This window comes from Anarrhichthys ocellatus, unplaced genomic scaffold (assembly GCF_004355925.1).
Source record: "Anarrhichthys ocellatus isolate YVR2014 unplaced genomic scaffold, GSC_Weel_1.0 scaffold14, whole genome shotgun sequence".
Classification (NCBI taxonomy): Eukaryota; Metazoa; Chordata; class Actinopteri; order Perciformes; family Anarhichadidae; genus Anarrhichthys; species Anarrhichthys ocellatus.
The window spans coordinates 8,729,466-8,749,990 of NW_022280044.1; the positions used below are offsets into that span (position 1 = coordinate 8,729,466).

The following is a 20,525-nucleotide window of genomic DNA, read 5'->3' on the forward strand; positions in this document are numbered from 1 at the left end:
TGGTAATACAGAGGGGAGTATGAAGTTGGTAATACAGAGGGGAGTATGAAGTTGGTAATAGCAAATTACATGTTTCTGTTGTGAGGGCGGACCTCTGAATAAGATAAGCTTGGGTTGGTGGGTTTGACATGAAGCTGTAAGTTGACGTCTATATGTCTCTCGGATATGGAGGCCTGCCGGTGTACAGTCACCATGGTCCCAGTAACTCCCAAAGTTGACTTATTCGCGTAGCGCTTACGTCAGCCACAAGTACGCCTATATTCAGGAGTCACCTAGCTTCGATGTGTGAACTGTGCAGCTGAGGTTGCGAGGCTAGAAGCTAACTTCTGATGGCTTGTTGATCCACAATGTCTCCTTTTCTATCTCTAAACGTGATAAATGCAAAAGATGTGACATGTGGGTGGATGATTTGAAGTTGTTTAAAGAAACCTTTGATGGAGCTGGACTGAATAAGGAAAGTAAAGCAATGAGTCAATGTATCTGCATAAAACGGTTTAGCAACACGACTGATCAGTCCCTGCTGCGTTTAGGCAACTAAACTACTTGGTTAAGTTTAGGAAAAGATCGCAAGATGGTTTGGGTTCAAAATAAGTGTTCAAAAGAAGTGTCGTTACTTCACTACAGAAGTTACGTGAAAGATAAGTCATTATTGACTTGTAGGTTTCCACTCATCCACCCTCTCTCATCGCACCCACATCCCCGGGACGGATCTTCTTCACGAACGCCTATTTTGAGTTTCTTGGCATTGATCACTGCCCCCCCCCCAATATATGAGGTCTTTTACTCCTATTTACAGGTGTGTAAACCGTACAATTGGAAATGATTGTAAAGCCAAAGCATCTGTTCTTTGTTCTATGTAGAAAACATCAAGCCAAATAAAATAATCTAGCAATTGAGTGTGCCTGACAGAGCTCCCTGGTTGTGCTGGGAATCTTCCACACTTTACAGCATGTGAATACTGGCAGCATGCTGCTGCTGCACCACTGTCAGAGATAAATTAAAGGTGGAAACCGTTCCGACACTGAGGAGTCTCTGTAATATTTCACTGCTGTCAGAGATTGATTTACAAAACTGCAGATTTTGCAGCTCCTTGTATAACGTAATTACACCTTGACGCTAGCCATCAAAGATTTTCCTACATTATGAAAACTTCGGTGCAATATTTTGCTGTTATTGGATATGAGCTTCAGACAGAGAGATAGGCAGATGAACAGACACATCAACAGACAGGTAGGAACACAGACAGTTGTGTGTCGTGTTGCATTGCGCCTGCAGATACTAAAGGGTGTGGGGTTGATTAATACCTGCTTAGAAGAGGGAGGAGAGAAGTAATGGCTAGGAGATTTAATCAGCAGCTAATGAATGCTTCCGTAAACACACGCACACACACACACACACACACACTGTTTGCACACGGGGAACTTCAGTCAAAGTTTGAGAAAACAAAACAAGTCAGCCCCTCAACATCAAGACGAATTGAACCGCTAATGGAAAATACAGCTAACATGACAAATATTCCGGTCTAGCATTGAGTCTTAAAATCATATTTGCACAACCCCACCTTTACCATAAATAATATTTTTATTATTTTCACACCTAAGGTAAGGAGTATTGGAAAAAACTCTTAATCCATGGCCCTCTGACCCCTCCCCCCCTCACCCACTGTCAGGCAAACTAACTACCAGCTCAACTCACTTCGTCCTCTCCTATAATACTGCAGAATTTACCTGTGACAATTCCAGCTCTGAATCTGAAATAAGATGCTAACTTAGTCCAGTCGATGCAACGAGCAAACAGCGCGGAGGGAGTGAGAGGTATCACCAAAATAAAATGCAGATCCTCCACCCTTCCTACCACACAAGACAGACTAACAAAATGTAATCAGCCTACACGTAACACACGTACACACACCACACCTTGCACATAGCCAACATCAGCGACATGCGCATAATGACTGTTTTCCCAAATAAACTGTAACATACACAACAGAATGCGGCAGCGGCCAGAATAATATCAGTTGGCACGGCAGCCTTTGAAATAAAGTGCAATTATTTTTTACAGGTGAATAGGTCCAGTTGGTTCCCTGTGCACCAAACTGCATTCTGGGTATTGACAGCCGCTCGGAATCTGAAACGTTTGGAGGAGCAGGTGTCTTTCCTGTCGGGACTGTGAAGAATATGAGCACTCCTCTGCATGCCAGTTATAAAAGATGTTAAGTTAAGGTTGCATGCCAAAATAAAAAACGTAAGTCCTTCCCCACTGCCGAAAAATGACTTGACATGCCTCCCCGTCTTGCACCACCCGAACGGTCCCTAATGTCTCCCGTTTCCTTATCACCTTGCTTCTGATGAGCATTTAGCATTTTTCCGTGTCCCTCTAAAGCAGCTGCTCTCGGCAGCGTAACTGGGTCGGACATGATAAAATTGGAAGTGCAGCCAGCCGCTCCAGATAACAGCAGCCTCTGCATTTGAGAATTAGAACGGTGCGTTGTATGGGAGGTGTGGTGGTGGTGGGGGTTCTCACAAAGACAACCTGCCTTTCATTTGGATCAGATTGTCAAATAACCGTTTTCTTTGTCGTGACAAAGCATTGAAATGCAATTGAAACAGTACTCCGCTGGGTTATTGCCTCGCGTTAAAAGCTGCTTTTAAAATATGTGCGTGTATGTTCAGGTACATGTGTGTAGATATATGTCTGAATCTGCACGTGTAGGTTTGTGTGTGTCACAGAGAAGCAGAATGTTTGTTTATTCTCTCTGAGTGCTCCTGTGTCATGTAATGCGTGATCACTTCTGTATCTGTGTGCTTTTTCTGTTGATGTCAGGCTCATCGTTGTGTTTAGCTTTTGCAGATTTTTTAACAAGAAACAATGCATGATTTTTTTGCAAACCAAGGGTTAAGGGTTTTTGCTCTGATTTTATATCTCCAAGGACCCGAGTTCCTCGTAGAGCATTGACAGCTCAGAGCTTCCAGTAACAGTAAGTGAAGATGGAATTCAGGACAAATGAGCTGCTTATTAAGCGCCAGTGTTTCTCTCAGTAAGTAAAAGAGAGTGTTTGTGCTTTGAATTGTATTTTTAAAATGTATTTTACACCCAGATTTGTACAGATTTTGTGAAACATTCACCGATAACCAAGTAAAAATAGAAAAATAAGGAGTTGATGTCCCTCACCTGGGCTCTTGGACGCCATCTTCTCCGACTCCTTGGGCGTTCTGAAGAGGACCGGCTCGCTGGGGGGACTGCTGCCTCCCATGCTGATGCTCTGAACGTGAACGATGTACTCCGTGTCCTCGTCCAGATCCCACAGAGCACAGGAGCGCGTGGTGGTGTTCACTTCCTGGATGAAGCGCAGCATGCGGACATCCTTTTTCTGCAGAGGAAGCGAGGAACAGAAGGGCAGAGGTAGAGAAATCAGGGCCAGGACACTCGATGCAATGTGATACTTTATTGATCCCTGCAGGGGAAAATGCTCTTTTTCTTTGGCACCACCTCAGAGTAGAAGTCACAGGTCAGGGTTAAACTGGTGCATCAAGCCGCTGTCTGATATTGCGTAAGCACAGATTACAGTGGGGTTTGATTCTACATCTTTCTGAAGTTCTTCCAACGTGCCAGGAAGAATCCAAGAGGGAACCACAGACGACTTGTAATGTCTTTGACATGAATGGATAATATGGGCTCAAAGTAGCAATATCTGCAATCAGAATCACTCAAACTAAAGTCACAAGTTCAGCTTCAGTCGGCTCCTTCAGGGGGATATAAAAGAGTTTTCCACTTCTTAGCAAAGATTCCTTGGATCCATGCTCTATGAAATGCAGATTTCTGGTGCTCTGAATTTCTTGCTGATGATCCCACCTGAGAAAATTCAACAAGCTGCCCTCTGGTTAGCTTGTTGCTGCAGCTATTTACCGTGTTGGTGAGCGCGGCCCATGTCAGCATGCCAAACTACAGCGAACCTCCTGTTGTTTTTAGATGTTCCGGCATGCACCTGTCCCCTTCACCTCACGCCGTTTCTTTGCTTCGTGTCTCTCTTTGAAAAAAAAACCCTTTGTCCAAAGTGTCTCTCGACACACACACACTCAATTTAAAGACACGACATGCATAGAAATACCTGTTGGGTGATGGCGAATCCAATGACGGGGTCCCCCTCCAAGATCTCCCACGTGACCATGGCAGAGTTTACCTCAATCTCTCTGATGGTCACATTGAGCGGAGCTGACAGCAGGGGGTCTGACGCACACACACACACATAAACACATGTAGCATGGCCACAGGAAACAAATTCATTGAGAGAGACAGGTCATGAATAGTCTGTTGTTACACCTTGTAATACATAAAAAAAGATATGACACTGTAGAGCTGAACACATATCTTTCCCTCTGCATCACTTTCTCTCTCTTTCAACTCTCTCCTCTTGCTCTATCGTCCCGACTTCCCTAAAACCTTCTCTTCTCCTCCTGCAGATTAATCTCTCTGCTTTTATTAACACCAGGCCTAATTAACTACACACAGGTCTCTCGGCGTTTCCCTCGAACAGGCTCTCTCGCTCTCTCTCAGCCATCTTGGTGTTTCTCTCACACACAGTTCCCTGTCTTTACCTTCTCCTCTCTTCTCGCTCTTCTTTCTCCCACGCACACATCTCATTAAAGGGTGAGTCATGGGGAAGTATTTCCTCGGTCATGCCCCCAAATTGATTTTAATGTTTGGGCTAATGAAAAAAAAAATTCACATTCAATTTAAATGACAGCCTTGCTGAACTTTTTTTTCCTTTCTTAACTGTAAAGATGGCACAGAGTGGAGAAAAAAACAAAACATTTGTAATGTGTGTGAGAAAGTGTTTGTGTGAGAGCTGAGACCAACTCAAGGTCTTCTATGAACAGAGGCGGAGTTGTATTTCCCATGAGCCTGGTTTGTAAAAGACGAGCAAGACCTTGACATTACTACACACACACATATACACACATATACACATACACTCACACACACACACACACACACACACACACACACACACACACACACACACACACAGGATTAGCATTGAAAGGTGCTACTCTATGCTACGAATACTCCAAATGGACAAGCACATATACAAATTGAATTCCATCAGAGGAATTATGAGAAATTAGATTTACCGCCTCCGCCAACCAGTCAAGTTCAAGTTTACATCCATGATATCCTGTCCAAAATATCATCACTTGATGATTTTATCCCGTTAGACATTTGTGTGATATAATAGTTAATTCAATTCTTAATTAGCATGTGATTTATTGAGTTAAGGCCAAAAAAAGGTATTTTGTGAGGTGACCTTTGACCATCAAATGTAATCAGTTCATCCTTGAGTCCAGGTGGACGTATGAGATATTGTTTTAAAGGGAACAAACAACCCGAAACCTTAAAACACGATGCCTAACACCGTCATTCTTTGTAAATGCTAGTTAAAGATCAAACCCATTTTCCAGGTTTAACCTTCCCCTCCAGGTGTGCGCCCCTTTTTTAATGGATCACAAGATTGCTTTGTGAAAGTCGCTGAGAAAACCCAAAGACAATTATCACCAACAGTTTCCTTCAGCTCCATGGAGCATTTTAACATCTCTCAGCTCACTGATGCGATGGCGCTACACTGCTCGTTCTCTCCGTTTACCCTCCAGGTTACCTACAGGAACTGCTGTTTGTCTCATCTTTGCCAATTAGATCGTCGCGCTGTCCCACCTGTGCAAATATTGAACATCAGGCCTCCGACCTGTTCGCAGAGTCAAATACTAGCATTACATGTAGAATAACGCGCTCCCTGTTTCTTTGCCCAGCGCTAACACACACACACCAGAATGCAGCAGAGAAAACCAGAGTGTTACATCGAGTTTTTGGTGTTGGCCCAAATCTCCCATTGGCTCCCAAAGGCTCTGTGTGTGTTTGTTGATGCAGAGTTACAACTCCTTGTTTGACTAGCTGTTTATCTTCCAGCACTCACTCACACACACACACACACACACACACACACACAGAAACAATAGCAGAGGCATTCCCATCCATTCTTAAGCCGTTTGCTGCCAAAGAGCGGAATCTCAAAACTCCCTCTTAAAACTACATTAATCTCAAGGATTCGGGACCTCGGGAAGCCAAATATCAAATCTCCCGAGGACGAGATAAATCCCACATGATCTTATCGCCAAGACTTCGGCTTCTCAAAGGACTATCTGTCATCTCTCGGCTCATCATCAGGACGCAATGTAACCGAGATCTTACGTCTGAGATGAATGCTCTCATTGAATTGAAGTGGCTGCAGGTTAAAAATATGCAACACCATGAAAGACAGATGAGGTTCTCCACCGTGCATAACATGATTATTGTATGCTGTATGTTGGGCCTTCAGTAGGAATATCTCATCCTAGTTTAATCCAATACTGTTTCATAACCCTTCAGGACATTGGTGGATGTTGAAGCTGAAGGTTTACAGTAATCTATTGAATATTGTCTTGATTAATCGAGAAGGTGACATCATCAAATGTCTTGTTTTGTCCAACTGGCAGTCCAAGAGCCAAATATATTCAGTTTACTGTCATATATGACAAAGAAAATGCAGCAAATGCTCACATTTGTTGCAGATTAATTGACTGACTATCTATCAATCAAGTATGTTTGACATCTAACACTTCTATAGTTTTTTTTTTAGTGTTAAGAGTTTTATCATCTTTTAAAAAATATATAAATTAAGGGAATATTAGCTTTGTCTCTTAAAAATACAGAGGTGTCCTAAACCAACCACAGATAAATAAGGGCTAACATTTCAAAATGACTTATTTCTGGAAATATCTTCCAAACTAAGGAAGGGCAACTTACATAAAGCCATTACAACGCTTTCTGCTCAACTCATCCGCAACGATGTGTGGTGTCAGGAACCCGCTGCACTAGAATATAATACATGCGTCCCATCAGACAAACATCATAAACAAACACAGCGGCCGCGCAGCTGTTCGACGGGCCGGCACGTCATCCCCCGTCTACCTGTGGTAAAACTCACCGGCGTTAACGGAGGACACTGAGAGGAAGCCCAGCAGGAGCAGCGGCACCACCGCCGCCGCAGACGATCCCGGTTCAGCCATCCTCCTGCTTCTTCTGGCGAGGCTTCACATCCCGCTCGGCCCATTTATAACCATTCCATTTTAACGGGAAGAAGCCAGCATCCCCCGGTACCGGAGAGAGGACTTGTTGTGCCCGCGACGATAGAGGCTCACCTGAACTCGGACGCTGCAGCAGAAGCGCGCACAACAGCGGCCAGCGGAGGAGTGGGGGTACGAGGGGGGTGGGGGTGTTTCGGTACCGCGTTCTTTCGTTTCGGAGCCTCGGCGACGGCCCTTGGACCACCGGCGGACTCCGTCCAGCTGCTGGTGACGGGGCGGCGACGCGGGTCGGCTTTTACTACGCGGAGAGGGGAGCGGAGCGTTAAAGGCGTGCTGCAGAGAGCAATGTGCCTCCACAGCTAGTGACTCTCTCTCTCTCTCTCTCTCTCTCTCTCTCTCTCTCTGACACACACACACACACACACCTGCAGTTAACCCTATTGCTGTTTTCTCTCTGAATAAATAGTTCATTAAATCTGATTGTCATGGTTCCATGACTTTGTCCACACAGAGCACCTGAACACACAAAATACATTTGGAACATTTCCATTTCATTTTGGGTGTTTCATTTGAATGATGTACACCTTTATTACGCAAATGAATGGGTGAGACCACAATTAGTCAATGAAATTGAGTTCATGCTTAAACTTCCTCTCTCAGACCCCCACATGCTTGTGTGTTTGAGCGAACACACACAATTTCATTAAACTCATTTAAACTCATTTTTAAAGTCCTCTTCTGGGAGTCCGCCCATAATGGACAAACCAAACACTGGCTCTAGAGAGATCCTGTCACATTTTTTGCGTCGGCCACTGAAGTTCTCTGGGCACACACGTACAGTGTCAGTTGGCTGCAATCTGCAACCTGCAGCTCTAGATACCGGCCAGATCTTACACACTCCACCTCTAAATATCTTATTTGCAAAGTGGAACGATTGGTGCAACACCAAAGGAAAACCCTGCAGCAGCATATTGTCCATGTATTAAATCAATTTTCTAACTTTCATTCAGCACATTCTGTCCGGCCTTGACCAACATATCGGAATATTGAGTCTGGAATGTAACCAGGATTCCTGATGTATATATGTATGAACCATTGGCCCTACATCTGTTCCATAAAACATGAACTATCTGCTCTATAGACAAAAAAACAAAGATATACACAATATAAACAGGAAGCAGGGGTCTTACAGTACATGCACCTTATTAAAGTAAACTAGGCAGATGTGTGGAGGACTGACGTTCATCGTCCACACATACAGGGACCCGGGGACAAGAGTTGCTCATACAGATCGATGCACGTTAACAGTCCTAACGGAAGCCTCTTGATGTCTCGTTCATTTCAATGAGAGGAGGCAGAGGTGCCGCTCTCCTCCCACTCCTCACTGTGTTCACCTGAAGGTTGTGAGAACGATTTTGGATGTCAACAGTCGTATCTCTTTGCTCTGCCGCTGACGGATTTATCACTCGACGAAGGTTCAGATGAGCAAAATCTCCTCCATTGACGTCTGGTGCCAGCAGCTCCAGCTTTTGCAAAAACGAGGTCACCCATTGTGGGTTCTCGTCTGTTATTTCCGTGGGCCGTGATGGCCACAGATTTATATATTTTTGCAGAACTCCCTTCCGAGGTTAATGTGTTTGGTGCAATGATAACAATGTGCAGATTTGATGCGAGAGGAATCCCTTCTAAAGTACTTCAGAGGTGAGGAAGATTGTTGTTTGACCTCGACGCAAACGCATGCTCACATTCATCATAAACTCAAACCATGAATACAAATACGTTATTCCCAGACTGTGTCTGTGGAGATCAGTTGGGAGTTTTAAGGAACATAATTGCAAATGGAATCTAGTCTAATCTTTGTTGAGAATATATTTGGTTGTGGCTATATTTTGGTGGTGATGTATCTCCAGGGGGCTTTTGAGTCAAAAGTCTCGGGTTTTCTTTTCTACACACAGCTGTGCACATCTGGTTGTCATATTGGCAACACAAGTTGAGGGCAACTGGCTTTAAAAAAACAAAAAATGCTGCTTAGATTTTTATGGATTATTGATATTTGGTGAATTGCTTATCACTTTTGAAACAAAATATTTATATCACAAATGTTATCTCTGGAATTTTAGATGATTGGGTTTGAAAAAAGTGGTTTCACACAGAGAAACACATCTTAAGTGGCAATGGCTGACTCTTCAACCGCTGCCGGGGATTGTAAATGGAAAGAACTTACATTGACACTCTCAAGTAACTGGGGATGGATACCGATGGCTACCGGGGGAGATAAATGTGCTATCCTCTTCCTGTTTTGGATGTGCAACGATTGACGCACGTCCTTTGTGCTGTAAATTAAGCCTCCATTTTCTCGGGTGATCGTACACAGTTGCAGACGGAATCGCATTGTGAAAGCGAGGCTTAATGGGAACCTAAACACCGATGGTGCCATTATTCTATAGCCATTACCGTGTGCAATTAATATTTACTTCATCATAAGTTAAAGCAACAACCTTGTCTATTTAAATAATGTTTTACATAAAAACAATTGGAAAGAATTATACATTTTTTCGACTGTAAACTAATCAGCAATCAGCTAATCATGCTTGAATACATCTAAAAGCTGATGCCCACGAAGGAAAATGATGACACTTTATTACACTTAATACTGACTTAACACTCACAAATGAGCAAACTCAATACACAGAGGAATACCAGGAGATTTTAACCAAACGTTAACCTCAAATTGGATAAATCAGTGTGTTATATTGCTTCAATTACTCAGCGTGAGTTTATAGTGACCACTTAATGTTCTTGATGGGTTGTTTTCCGGGGGGTTTGTAGAGTTTGGAGTGTCACAGCAAATATCTGGCCTAAAGAGCTCTGTGATGCGTGAGGAACTGAAGGGGAGCTGATACAAACAGGCCTTAATCCTTCAGAAGCTGCAGGGGAATGAGGGAGTCTGCAGTATCTTTGAAGTGGTGTTGTCCCTCAGTTTTTCCTCTCCTCCAGTCCTCTCAGCTATCCAGATAATTTAAGTCCACCAGTGAGTGGTGTTGGGAGAGGTGAAGAGGAGGAAAAGTGAATGAAAAGTGTTGAGAGTGTGATGCAGAGATGAGAAAACAAGTTTCAGCCCATTACCTTACGCAAGTCCCCTTGATGCCAAACTGAACCCGTTGTGCCACCTCCGCAATGTCACACATAATAACACGTGTACACGCTCACGAATGCTGCCATCCCGAAAGAGTGCGCCACCAAAAAGCTGCTGACATTAAATCTACTCTCATTCATGGATATTTGGCCCTTCTGTCCCTGGCGGCCCAATTCAATTTTAAGGCCGATCTCAAGGGACTAAAACGATTTACCTTTCTCATCTCTCCACTGTGCATTACTTCAGGTGTGCTTTGTGTAAAAAATACGTTTTCATCTTTTGAATATGAAGACGCTGCAGGGTGACTGCGTGTCAACTAGTTTGTGTGAGTTTGCTGAAATTGATGGAAACGTGTTTGGAAACAGGAATATGCCAACAGGTTCTAATTCCAACTCCTACGTCACATACTGACGCTTTGTCAGCCCTGGATGACCCCGCGCACTGTCGTAGTGAAAACGTTAACTTTGTGAATTTGAACGGAAACACTTGCTTAGGTTTAGGTAACAAAACCACTGAGTCAGGTTTTTCCTAAACCTGACTCAGTGGTTTTGTTAAAATGAGTATGTAAACTAAGTAAATGTAATAGTATGGAAAACATGTCACAAATATCAAATATCACTCACAAATCTTCAAAATAACTCAACGACACTTTGGGACACAAACACCGGTCTCCTGGTTGAAAGTCCTGTGTTCGTCCACAGTGTGTTTTTTTTCAGTTTTAGAACTACATGATCACCGGAGTATGAGTATGACACGGATGGGTTTACACAGTAGTTACTTATTAGCCTGCTGTGTCTCATGCAGACACTAAAGGGTGATAAAGATGCTGTAGTGAACAGGCTGAATGCACCACTCAATTATCAAATCAATTGACAAAATAAAAGCTTTTATTACCTGATGTTGAAGACTCCAAAATCCTTTAAAATAAATGACAAACTACTTTGTTTAGGCTGGTCTCATCCAGAGTTTGAAGCACACAGAGCGGGCAGGGGAGGGGTTGTGGAAAGGTCAGACGAACACAGATCTCTCACCCAGGACACCGCTGTTCATTCCCCCGTGTGAAACGAGAAGCCAACGTTGATTTGTTGGTCACATAACTTGCGTACTTCAGTAACGGCAGTTCCGTAGTTATTTGAATCCAAACGACGATCTTTTCCTAAACCTAACTAAGTAGGTTTGTTGCCTAAACCTAACTGAGTTGTTTCCTTTTAAGACGCAAGTTCATTTTGAAAAGACTGTGTGCATGTAACAAGCGGGAATTGACACTTTTTGTTGGACTTTCATAAGAGAAGTTTAAAAGAATGATGAGTTACTTCTCGCAAGACATCATACGAACTGTTGCATGAGGATATGTTTCGTTGTTGGTCCCATGAACGACACATTTTCTCTCATCTGACACCGTTATGGTCAAGGTTTGATTCGGTTAAGGGACAAAAACAACTTCATTGAGGTTAGGGGAAATAATAATTTGGGGACCTGTGTCACCGTGGTTACAATAATAACCAGTTGGTTAAGGTTGACTATCTGTCGGTGATGGGAGACAAACAGCTGTCTCCTGTGTCTGAGTGTGATGTTTCTTTGACTCATCCATCCATTACCAGCTACTGAACATTGTCTTTCTAACCCTCGAGGCAAAGCATGGCACCTTCTACAACTGAGCATATGAGCTCCATAACTTTTATTATGGATCAACACACTGAATGTTGGTCTCCTCCTACTTAATATAGAATTATAGGGCATATGGAAAGGATACTGTCTTCTTCCAAGGTGCATGTTCTCATAGAGCAGTTCTGCACTCGTGTCCCTGCAGTGGAAAGTGGCAGCAGCTTATTTCCTTAAGTGGTCCCGATTAAAGTGTTGGCATCAGGTAGAGGGACCGTCCTAGGAGGGACGGAGAGATGGGGAGAGAGATATAGAAAGTGTGTGTGAGCAGGAGAGAGAGAGAGAGAGAGAGAGAGAGGGAGGTAAACGGATGCTGCTCTGACGTCAACGTCTTTTCTTAGCATCCCTCTCCTGCTACAAGGACATGTGCAGGTGCCCGGTGGAGGGAGACGATGCTGGCTCAGGTGCACAGGTGACATATCAGCCATGTGTGAAAGTATGAGCATGTGTGTCATGTATCGGAGAGTTAAAGTCACTTTCATCCCCGCGCATTGGCAGATGAAACTATTACAGAGACTCTATCTCCGGTAAGATTAGACCCGATGGACTCATTTGATCAGATTAGTCCCTGAACCCCGGCATCATATTGTCATGGCGGATCATTTAGAATTACATTTTAGAGCTGTTTGCTATGTATGAGGGGTAGATAATGGCGGTGATGGCAATGCCTATTATTAAATCATCCTTCCTGATTCTTGCTCTACTGGGACATATTCTCCTGAATCAAATTATGGGGAAATTAAACAGTCTCATTCCGAGGGAACCCCTTGGGGCCCACCCTCGGTGCTGAAATCCCTCTTTAGCATACACTCATCTCTCCGTCTCGTCAGTTCTTCAACCCTCCAATCCTCAGTTAAGAGCGGTGTGTATGGGGCTATAGCGCCAAGGTGGCAACCTCCGGGTTTGAAAAGTGAAGGCAATGTGGAAGTGCCTTAAACTTGCATTCTTTCCAACAGCCAGGAGGGAAATATATTCTTCCCGATTACCGTCACAGTTTGAATCACTTTGAAACACGTTGTTATGTACATTGTAAATTTAAATCAAACCAAACAAAAGTACTTGGACACTAACAGCAGTCTTCTGGATGAAAGTACTGTCATTTTTTTCCCCATCACCACGACCTCCTCCTCATGTGAAACTTATCTGAGGTTCATCAACAGCAAACAAAATCCATGTCAGAAACATATTTCCCTGGAAACGTGACAATGCAGATTCGTTGTATGGAAACATGTATTTTTAGGAGACAGGGCTGGTGGTGAGGAAGAGGTGTTCATGAGATGAGGGGAGAGACGAAAGGGAGGGGAGGCTTTGATGAATAACTGCGGTACTGATGCTGACAGCACACACTTCAGTGTGTGTGTGTGCATCTCTATCTCTGTCACACATGAATCCAGTATCGGTCATTGTCATTTCTGTTCTGTTTCTGTCGCTGTGCTGCAAAATAACAGGCTCTAGATTCATCCCTGAGTTTGTGATGAATGGGATTCTGCCATCATCCTGACTCTCTCTCTCTCTCTCTCTCTCTCTCTCTCTCTCTCTCTCTCTCCCTTTGTCTCTCCATCTTTCTCTCCTAAGACTTGGACTCCAGCACTAGCTGAAAATGAAACACACAATGACAACCTGATTTTCTAATGTGTTCCCCACACAGGCCGGTTTTCCAGTCTATAAGGCCCCACTAATTTTCCTGAGAAACACACGCACACACACACACACAGATGCACACACACACACACACACACACACACACACACACACACGCTTTTAACATCACTGCCAGTGTGCTCTCATTAGGGGGGAATGGGGACACATTTACCATCTCTGCTGGAGTGGAGCAAATATACCTCACTTTACTTTTATACCTTTTACCATTGAGCCTTCATATCAAGAAACATCCATACAACATTATCTTCATCATCAACATCTCTACTCCATTCTTTCTGCTACACACACAGTTTAATGAGCCTGCTGTTCACTGAGCGTTCCCTTCATTAGCACTGCAGTAACAGTGCAGCCAGTGGGAAGTCTGTATTGATAAGGGTGACTAATACATCATATTAAGGTGCTTTTAGTGTGATTTCTTCTTGTGCTCAGGAGTACAAACCATTACCATTATATCGCCAGGGGGTTGTGTGTTATTGCCAGTAACTCGGCGATTACAAACAAAACTCACTTTTTAAAACAACGCTGGTAAAAAGTCACCTCTCTTCTTCTGGTGAAGAGTTTCACTTGAAAGCCAACATGCCTAAATGGAAGGAAATCACTATTCACTAGTTCACTAGGTACATGAAGAGGAGCATTGCAGGAAAACAAAGTAAACACACTGGCCACTGCATCTGTTTACATTCTGCTCAGAATACAAATAAAGACGATGTCTGATGTTAAATTGGGAACACATATTTTAGTTTTCTTTGTTCTGCGCTGATGTTGACAGTCCGTGGTTCCTTGCTCATGGAAAAAGAAAATAAATTGTGGATGAAAAATAAGCAAAAAAGGATCAAAATAAGTGAAATCACCGATTCCCACGACAAAACATCTGGTCACAGCAGCTTTCAGCCTCGACGGCCTCCACTGTGGATTTAAAACGTTGACAGTTGATTCAGTGTGTTATGCTGTATCAGGTGAATCAACACAAGACAGTCAACGGAAGCCCAGAGATGCCCTGCAGCTGACTGCTGGTGTGACAAGGCCCAAAGACTGGAAAATGGGGTGCAGAATATTGATTTTACTTCTCCTGGTTGCCATTAGGGATCAATGGAATCAGAGATATAGTGCCCCCTTATATTGTTGGTATGGTTGTGTAGTAAACATATTACCAGTAGTGAAATAGAACCAAGAACACGCTCATAAAATCATAAATACAGTGTAATAAAATGTACTTTTTTTTACAGGTGCTCAGGAACACTACAGCTATCGTCCACATCGAAATCAACACACAATGAAAGTTCCTCGTGGCAACTTTAAATTAAACTTCAAATTACAGTTTTTGAAAGTTGCTGTGTCTAGATTTTGTATGTATCTTCCTCACTAAGTCTCAAATGTATTGACTTTACAATTTATAACCAAGGAAAAACAAGTGCATTTGTATATATCTGTAAATATGTGTGTGATTGTGATTGATGAGAGAGGAGGAAAGCGTTAGTGCCTGGCTGTGAGTAGAAGTGAGTGATTGCATGTATAAGCTCAGCTGGACCAGCTCCAGAGGAAAACACCCAGAGGCAGCAAAGCCAACCCTGCACAGCCAAATCTCTCTTTTAAAAAAAAAAAAAACATTTCATAGAAGATCGAAACAGACGACCAACAGTGTAACCCCAGTTCACACTGTGCTGCACAGACTGTACACTGATGGAGGATGTCCAGGGGTTGAGGTGGTTATGTAATAATCCTCTTCTTTCTGCTCTTCTGCACACAGCCTCTATATTTGGCAGCAAGGCATCAAAAAGGTGCAGCTCTGGGACTCCAGCTGGAGGCATTACTTATTCACAACAATGGCTTTGGGAGGGCTGAGCATGTGTGTGTGTGTGTGTGTGTGTGTGTGTGTGTCATTATTAAACCACTGCTGTCCCAAGTCTCCTTCCTCTGCCAGATTCTCTCTCTTTTTCTGATTCTCTGTACCTCTAAACTCTCAGTTAGTTTTGTCTAAAGCTGTATTTTATTGTCAAAGCAGAGGGAAAAGAAAGACTCACTGTTTCATAACTGTAGTTCAATCTTTTAGCTAACAGGGGGCGAGGTAGGGAAAACACTGATGGCCTGCAGGACGACAGGCCTCTGTGTTGATTTGTCCTTCCCTGATGGATAAGGGGTAACACGATCAGAAAATGGAAAAATTGTCATAGCTAGTCAAGTGGTTTTAAATATTGAGAGAGACCACTTATGGTGAGCGGATGGAGAGGTGGACGGGTCAAACAAACACAATAAGTGTTGTTGTGAAGTGACGCATTTTTAACGTTTATCCTAAACGTGTCTAAGTGGGTTTGTTGCCTAAACCTAACTTTTGTTTCGTAGCGTAATATCGTCACAAAAAAGAAGTTGAGTCAAGCGGCACGTTAAAAAAATTGACAATCTGTGTCGTTTAGCGCAAAACCAATGGATTGCATTTTGTGACGATTTCAAAAACTGCCCGTGAGACTCTGTTGCACATTCACCACCACGACACAAGTCCTTCATTCAAAATCATAATGGTGAAAGTACAGAAGTGTTTATATCTAAAAGTACTTAAAGTATCCTCCTGTGGAAAAAATGTCCCCCAGATTGTTCCTAATGCATCAAGATGCATTTTACCGTCAAACTAGTTATCAGTACTTTAATAAATACAGTTACACATCTTATTGATATTAATCTGAAGGGTTGAGTGTCAGGAAAAAAAACAAAATGTTGCAACACAAAAGTCTTCTTTCTTTCTTGGAGAAATTGATAATGTGACCTCTTTGTATCTCACATCTCACACATGACAGGGAGCCTCAACGAGACGCTGCTGTTATTAGTCAAGGGTCACAAGCCAATAAGGTCGGGGACCACCGGTTTAACCTTTAGCACTAAATCATATTGTAAAAGATGATCATAAATGTCTTTAAAATCTTAATCTCAAAGGAAAGTGGTGAGTATAGCTGTCAAAAATGTTTCCCGTAGTGAAGAACAAGTACAATATTTCCCCCTAAATAGAGTAACTGAGTGAATTTACTTACTACCTGCGCAACAGCAAAGACCAGTTGCTGGAAAACTGATGACTTTAAAATAATTTCATCAAAAGCATTTTATTAATCCTTCTGTGAATCACAGCCTCTTTAGTCACTCTGTGGAATTAAACTGACACTTTAACAAGGGCAAACACAGGTGCTATGACTGAAATGCAAATGTGGGTCTTTGACAGCAAACTACAGTGAAAATACTAAGAAGAAAATAAAAGTCATGATATGAGTTAAACATTAATTAACAAGCTCTCCTTTTAGAAATAAACCTGCTCTCACGCTTAGATTCAGAAGGTCTTTTTTTTTTTTTTGTTTTTACGTCAAACAGCCAGTGAGTGAAAGGTGACACGGAGGCAGACTGCACGCCACATACGCTCCATCAAAAGGAGGTCACAGCTTGACTTCAACAAAATGATGACAGAGTAGCTTTTGAAGTGCCGAAGGCTGAGCGGAGGGACATCTCCAAACGGCACTCAATCATACATGATTGTGTGGAACGCAGTGAGATGAGGCCTAATTGTAATGCAGCCAATGTTTGGTATTTGAACTCGGCGGGAGAGAGCTGAACTTTATCTTTGTACATGTGTGACAAAGATGTAGATGGTATATAAGGCGTAATGAGTGTCATTTTAATTTTCAATATCCCTTTGATAGGTGGCAAGCAATTTCATCATTTTATTTCACTAATTTCATACTTTGATACTACTTACTTCGATGTAATCAAACCCCTAATCAAATCCTATACGGGCTCCCCTGGTTACTGAGCTGATGTGACTTGGCAGCCCAGCTCCCACTATTTCTCTTGCTGACACTAATGGCTGCCAACCGACTTTTTGGCAAAGTATACTTTCCGATGTGTACGTTATTAACTCAACAACTCGCTAATGAGCATGTCTGCTGAGCCACTATTCAATTAGAGTCATAATTGGCGACAACAGTAATGACTGAAAGTGTCAATAGCAAATCTGAATGACAATTAAACACGGACATTAAACATACATTATGAAACACTAATGAAAAAGAGGGAGGAGGTTGGAGAGCAGCTAATATCTAATGGTGATTGAGCTGGTGTCAACTTAAATCCATTACTAGTCCCATTAAAGGCCTTCGATTGAATTGCTTTAACTGGAAGAGGGAGAAAACAGATCAGTATTTTCAACAGTTACAGCTTGTGAAAGGAGGAAGTGTACTGAGTTATGGCATAAACCAAACGTTTCACCCTGCACAATATGGGAGCAGTCTCATTGTGGAAAAAGCACTGGGGTTTTATACCTGCTTTCAAACACTCGTAAAAACACATTGCTTCAAGAAACAGTAAACAAAAGGAGGCTTCGTCAATAACACAATCATGGCTTAATTAAAGCAACACACACACACAAACTTGTTTTTGTCACTTAGGAGGACATTGCATTCACTCAAGACTTATGCTAACCTTAACCAAACCAGTCTTTTGTCCCCAAATGAAAGGTAAATATGTGACTGTGTGAATGTATTTTTGTCCCTGCAACATGATTAATGAAAGTATGCACACAAACACACACACACACACGCACACACACACACTTGTACTTGTACATATACACTTGTGAGGACCATAGTGTCCATAATAACTTCCTAGGGCCCCAGCCCTGACATTAACAGTGACTAAACGTAAAGAGTAACTTAACAACTAAATCCATTTTTCAGTTGAGTTTATGACACTATCTATTGATCATGGTCCCGTTCATTCTGTAGTGTTCATTGCAACAGTAGCTATTACATTCATTTCCTGGAGACTTACCCTTACCCTAAACATAACCGCTACCAGCCTAATCCTGACCCTGACCTTAACCTAAACCTAATCTTACCCTTAATTCAAACCAAGTCTTCACGATAACATTGAATGATTTACATTATGGGGAGGTGCCATGTCCCCATTTTGTCCACCCTAACAAATGCTGGTCTCCACAATGTGACTGTCTAATCAGATCCCAACAAGACAGGTAAAACAAACCCACACACACACACAGTTAGCAGAGGCTTCACCCATGTTATTGCCTTCTCTGTTTCCAGTTCATCCTCCTATTGAACGTACAGCCGACGAGGGTCATTGAAACTATTGAAAATATGTGTGACTGACTCTTCATTTCTCTGGCCTGAGAGAGTGAGCACAAACAGCAGTGTCTTCTTCATCCTGCAAATAGAAACATGTAAACTTTGTGCAGTTGTTTTTTTCACAGGATATGATACAGAAAATATTTTTTTACTAAAAGTAAAAAATGCCTGAGATTCCTTCAGATGTACATAAACAAAGCCAAAATGAGGCAATTTTTAAACAACTGTGTTAATTGCTAACTTATGGCATCATGGTACTCTGTTTATTTTTTGTGCTTTTAAATTCCTAATAAAAATCAAATCCATTTAAATGGGATTAATTATGAGGGACATTTTGAAAATGGAAGTTTTAAATCTAGGAATTATAGCTGAATTATTGTCATATAACGTGAAATTGAATGTACTCAAAATTTACAACTAAATCGCCAATACATATGACATGTTACTGACAATTATTGTTTAGTGAGGTAAGCCTATCAAACTCAAAGAAGAAGATAGAAAACATCAAAGATCATCAAGCCTACCTCAGAAAGTTCCAGCTCTTGTTCCTCCACTTCGTTTCAGCACATCTCAAACCTTCAGTTAGTATTCACTTACTTTTATTCACTTTCTCTCCTCTGTCTCCAAGGTAATTATGCAAAGTAATGTCATTGATTTGATCCTGACTTTGGACTACAGGATGTAGAAACATACAAATCAAGTTGGTGAAATAGAGCGTATGACCTTAAACTCGGTCATGAATAACTTTCCGACCCAACAGGCATGAAAGCAACTTGTATTAGTATAAAGAGTAGTTAACCCATATGATAATGTCAATTTAGTGAATGTCTATCAAACCAGCACCTGCATATCGTGATGAACTGGAGAGGCTGGAGCCTTTCCCAGCATGCACTGGTGGAGGAACACAGACAGCTACCCGAACAATTCATTACAGAGCTTTTTGTTGATTGAGGAGTTCATACATTCACTTTGATAATTGATAGAAACCTTCATTATGAACATTATTATTCATGTATTTCTAAAGTAGCAATACTACAATGTTAACATGACAAGTGAAAGTGAAATGAAGCATCCGACCTACTGCTCCAGGGTCATTCACATCATTAATGTAAGTAAACTAAAGATGACAAACAGTTTACAACAATTACAAGCACTGTCATTATAATCCTCTACATATAAAGCAAAACATGTCATGATACTCATCTGCTCTGTATACGCATCATATATGGACTGGCCTGTAATATCTTTACTTGGGCAGATGGTGAATTTAAGTGACCTTTAACTCCTGTGTGATCTCAACAATTCATCCAGCGAGTTAAAGCTGACAGCTTCTCGGTATGTGGTCTCAATATCAGGGCCGAAGGGCGTTAAACAGATGGACAGAGCTCGAGGACCAGTGGGCGTCTAACTTGAGGCGTCATGTTTAACTGATTAACTATCTTGGAGCCCCCCCTGGTGATCACTTTGTGGCTCTGCTCTGTTCTGACTGGCACAAGAGGGTTTTAGTTTTATCTTAAAAGATAAAGTTCTGCAGCTTTGAGCAGATTTATTCACCTCCTATCAGTAAAGGATTTGTTTTGCATTTTCAAGTTCATTCACTGTAATACAATGCTACCAAATAAAAAAAGGATGTGTTGTTGCCTTTAAACAAATTACAAATGGGCCTCATGCTGCAACACTCTCTTTAAATAATCTCATATTTTCTCTCAATTTTTTTGTTTAGAGAAATAAAATAATGTGTTCTTCCCCAGGTGTGCTGAATGAATCATAAGTTGAAGGGGTGTGGCCAATAGACCCTTTTCACAGCAGCCATTTTGTCATGTCATTGCA

General features: G+C 42.1%; 1 protein-coding gene across 1 annotated transcript in view; it reads right to left on the minus strand.

Annotated features, from left to right (window-relative positions):
• fndc5b (fibronectin type III domain containing 5b) overlaps window positions 1–7,459 on the minus strand; it is a 17,518-nt gene extending 10,059 nt beyond the window's left edge. Inside the window, exons 1-3 of the mRNA XM_031854175.1 lie at window positions 7,019–7,459; window positions 4,109–4,227; window positions 3,172–3,370 (exon numbers count right to left, since the gene is read on the minus strand). Of these exons, the coding sequence (XP_031710035.1) occupies window positions 3,172–3,370; window positions 4,109–4,227; window positions 7,019–7,100 (400 nt within the window). The 5' untranslated portion in view covers window positions 7,101–7,459. The remainder of the gene's footprint in view (window positions 1–3,171; window positions 3,371–4,108; window positions 4,228–7,018) is intronic.
• Window positions 7,460–20,525: the final 13,066 nt, after the last annotated feature.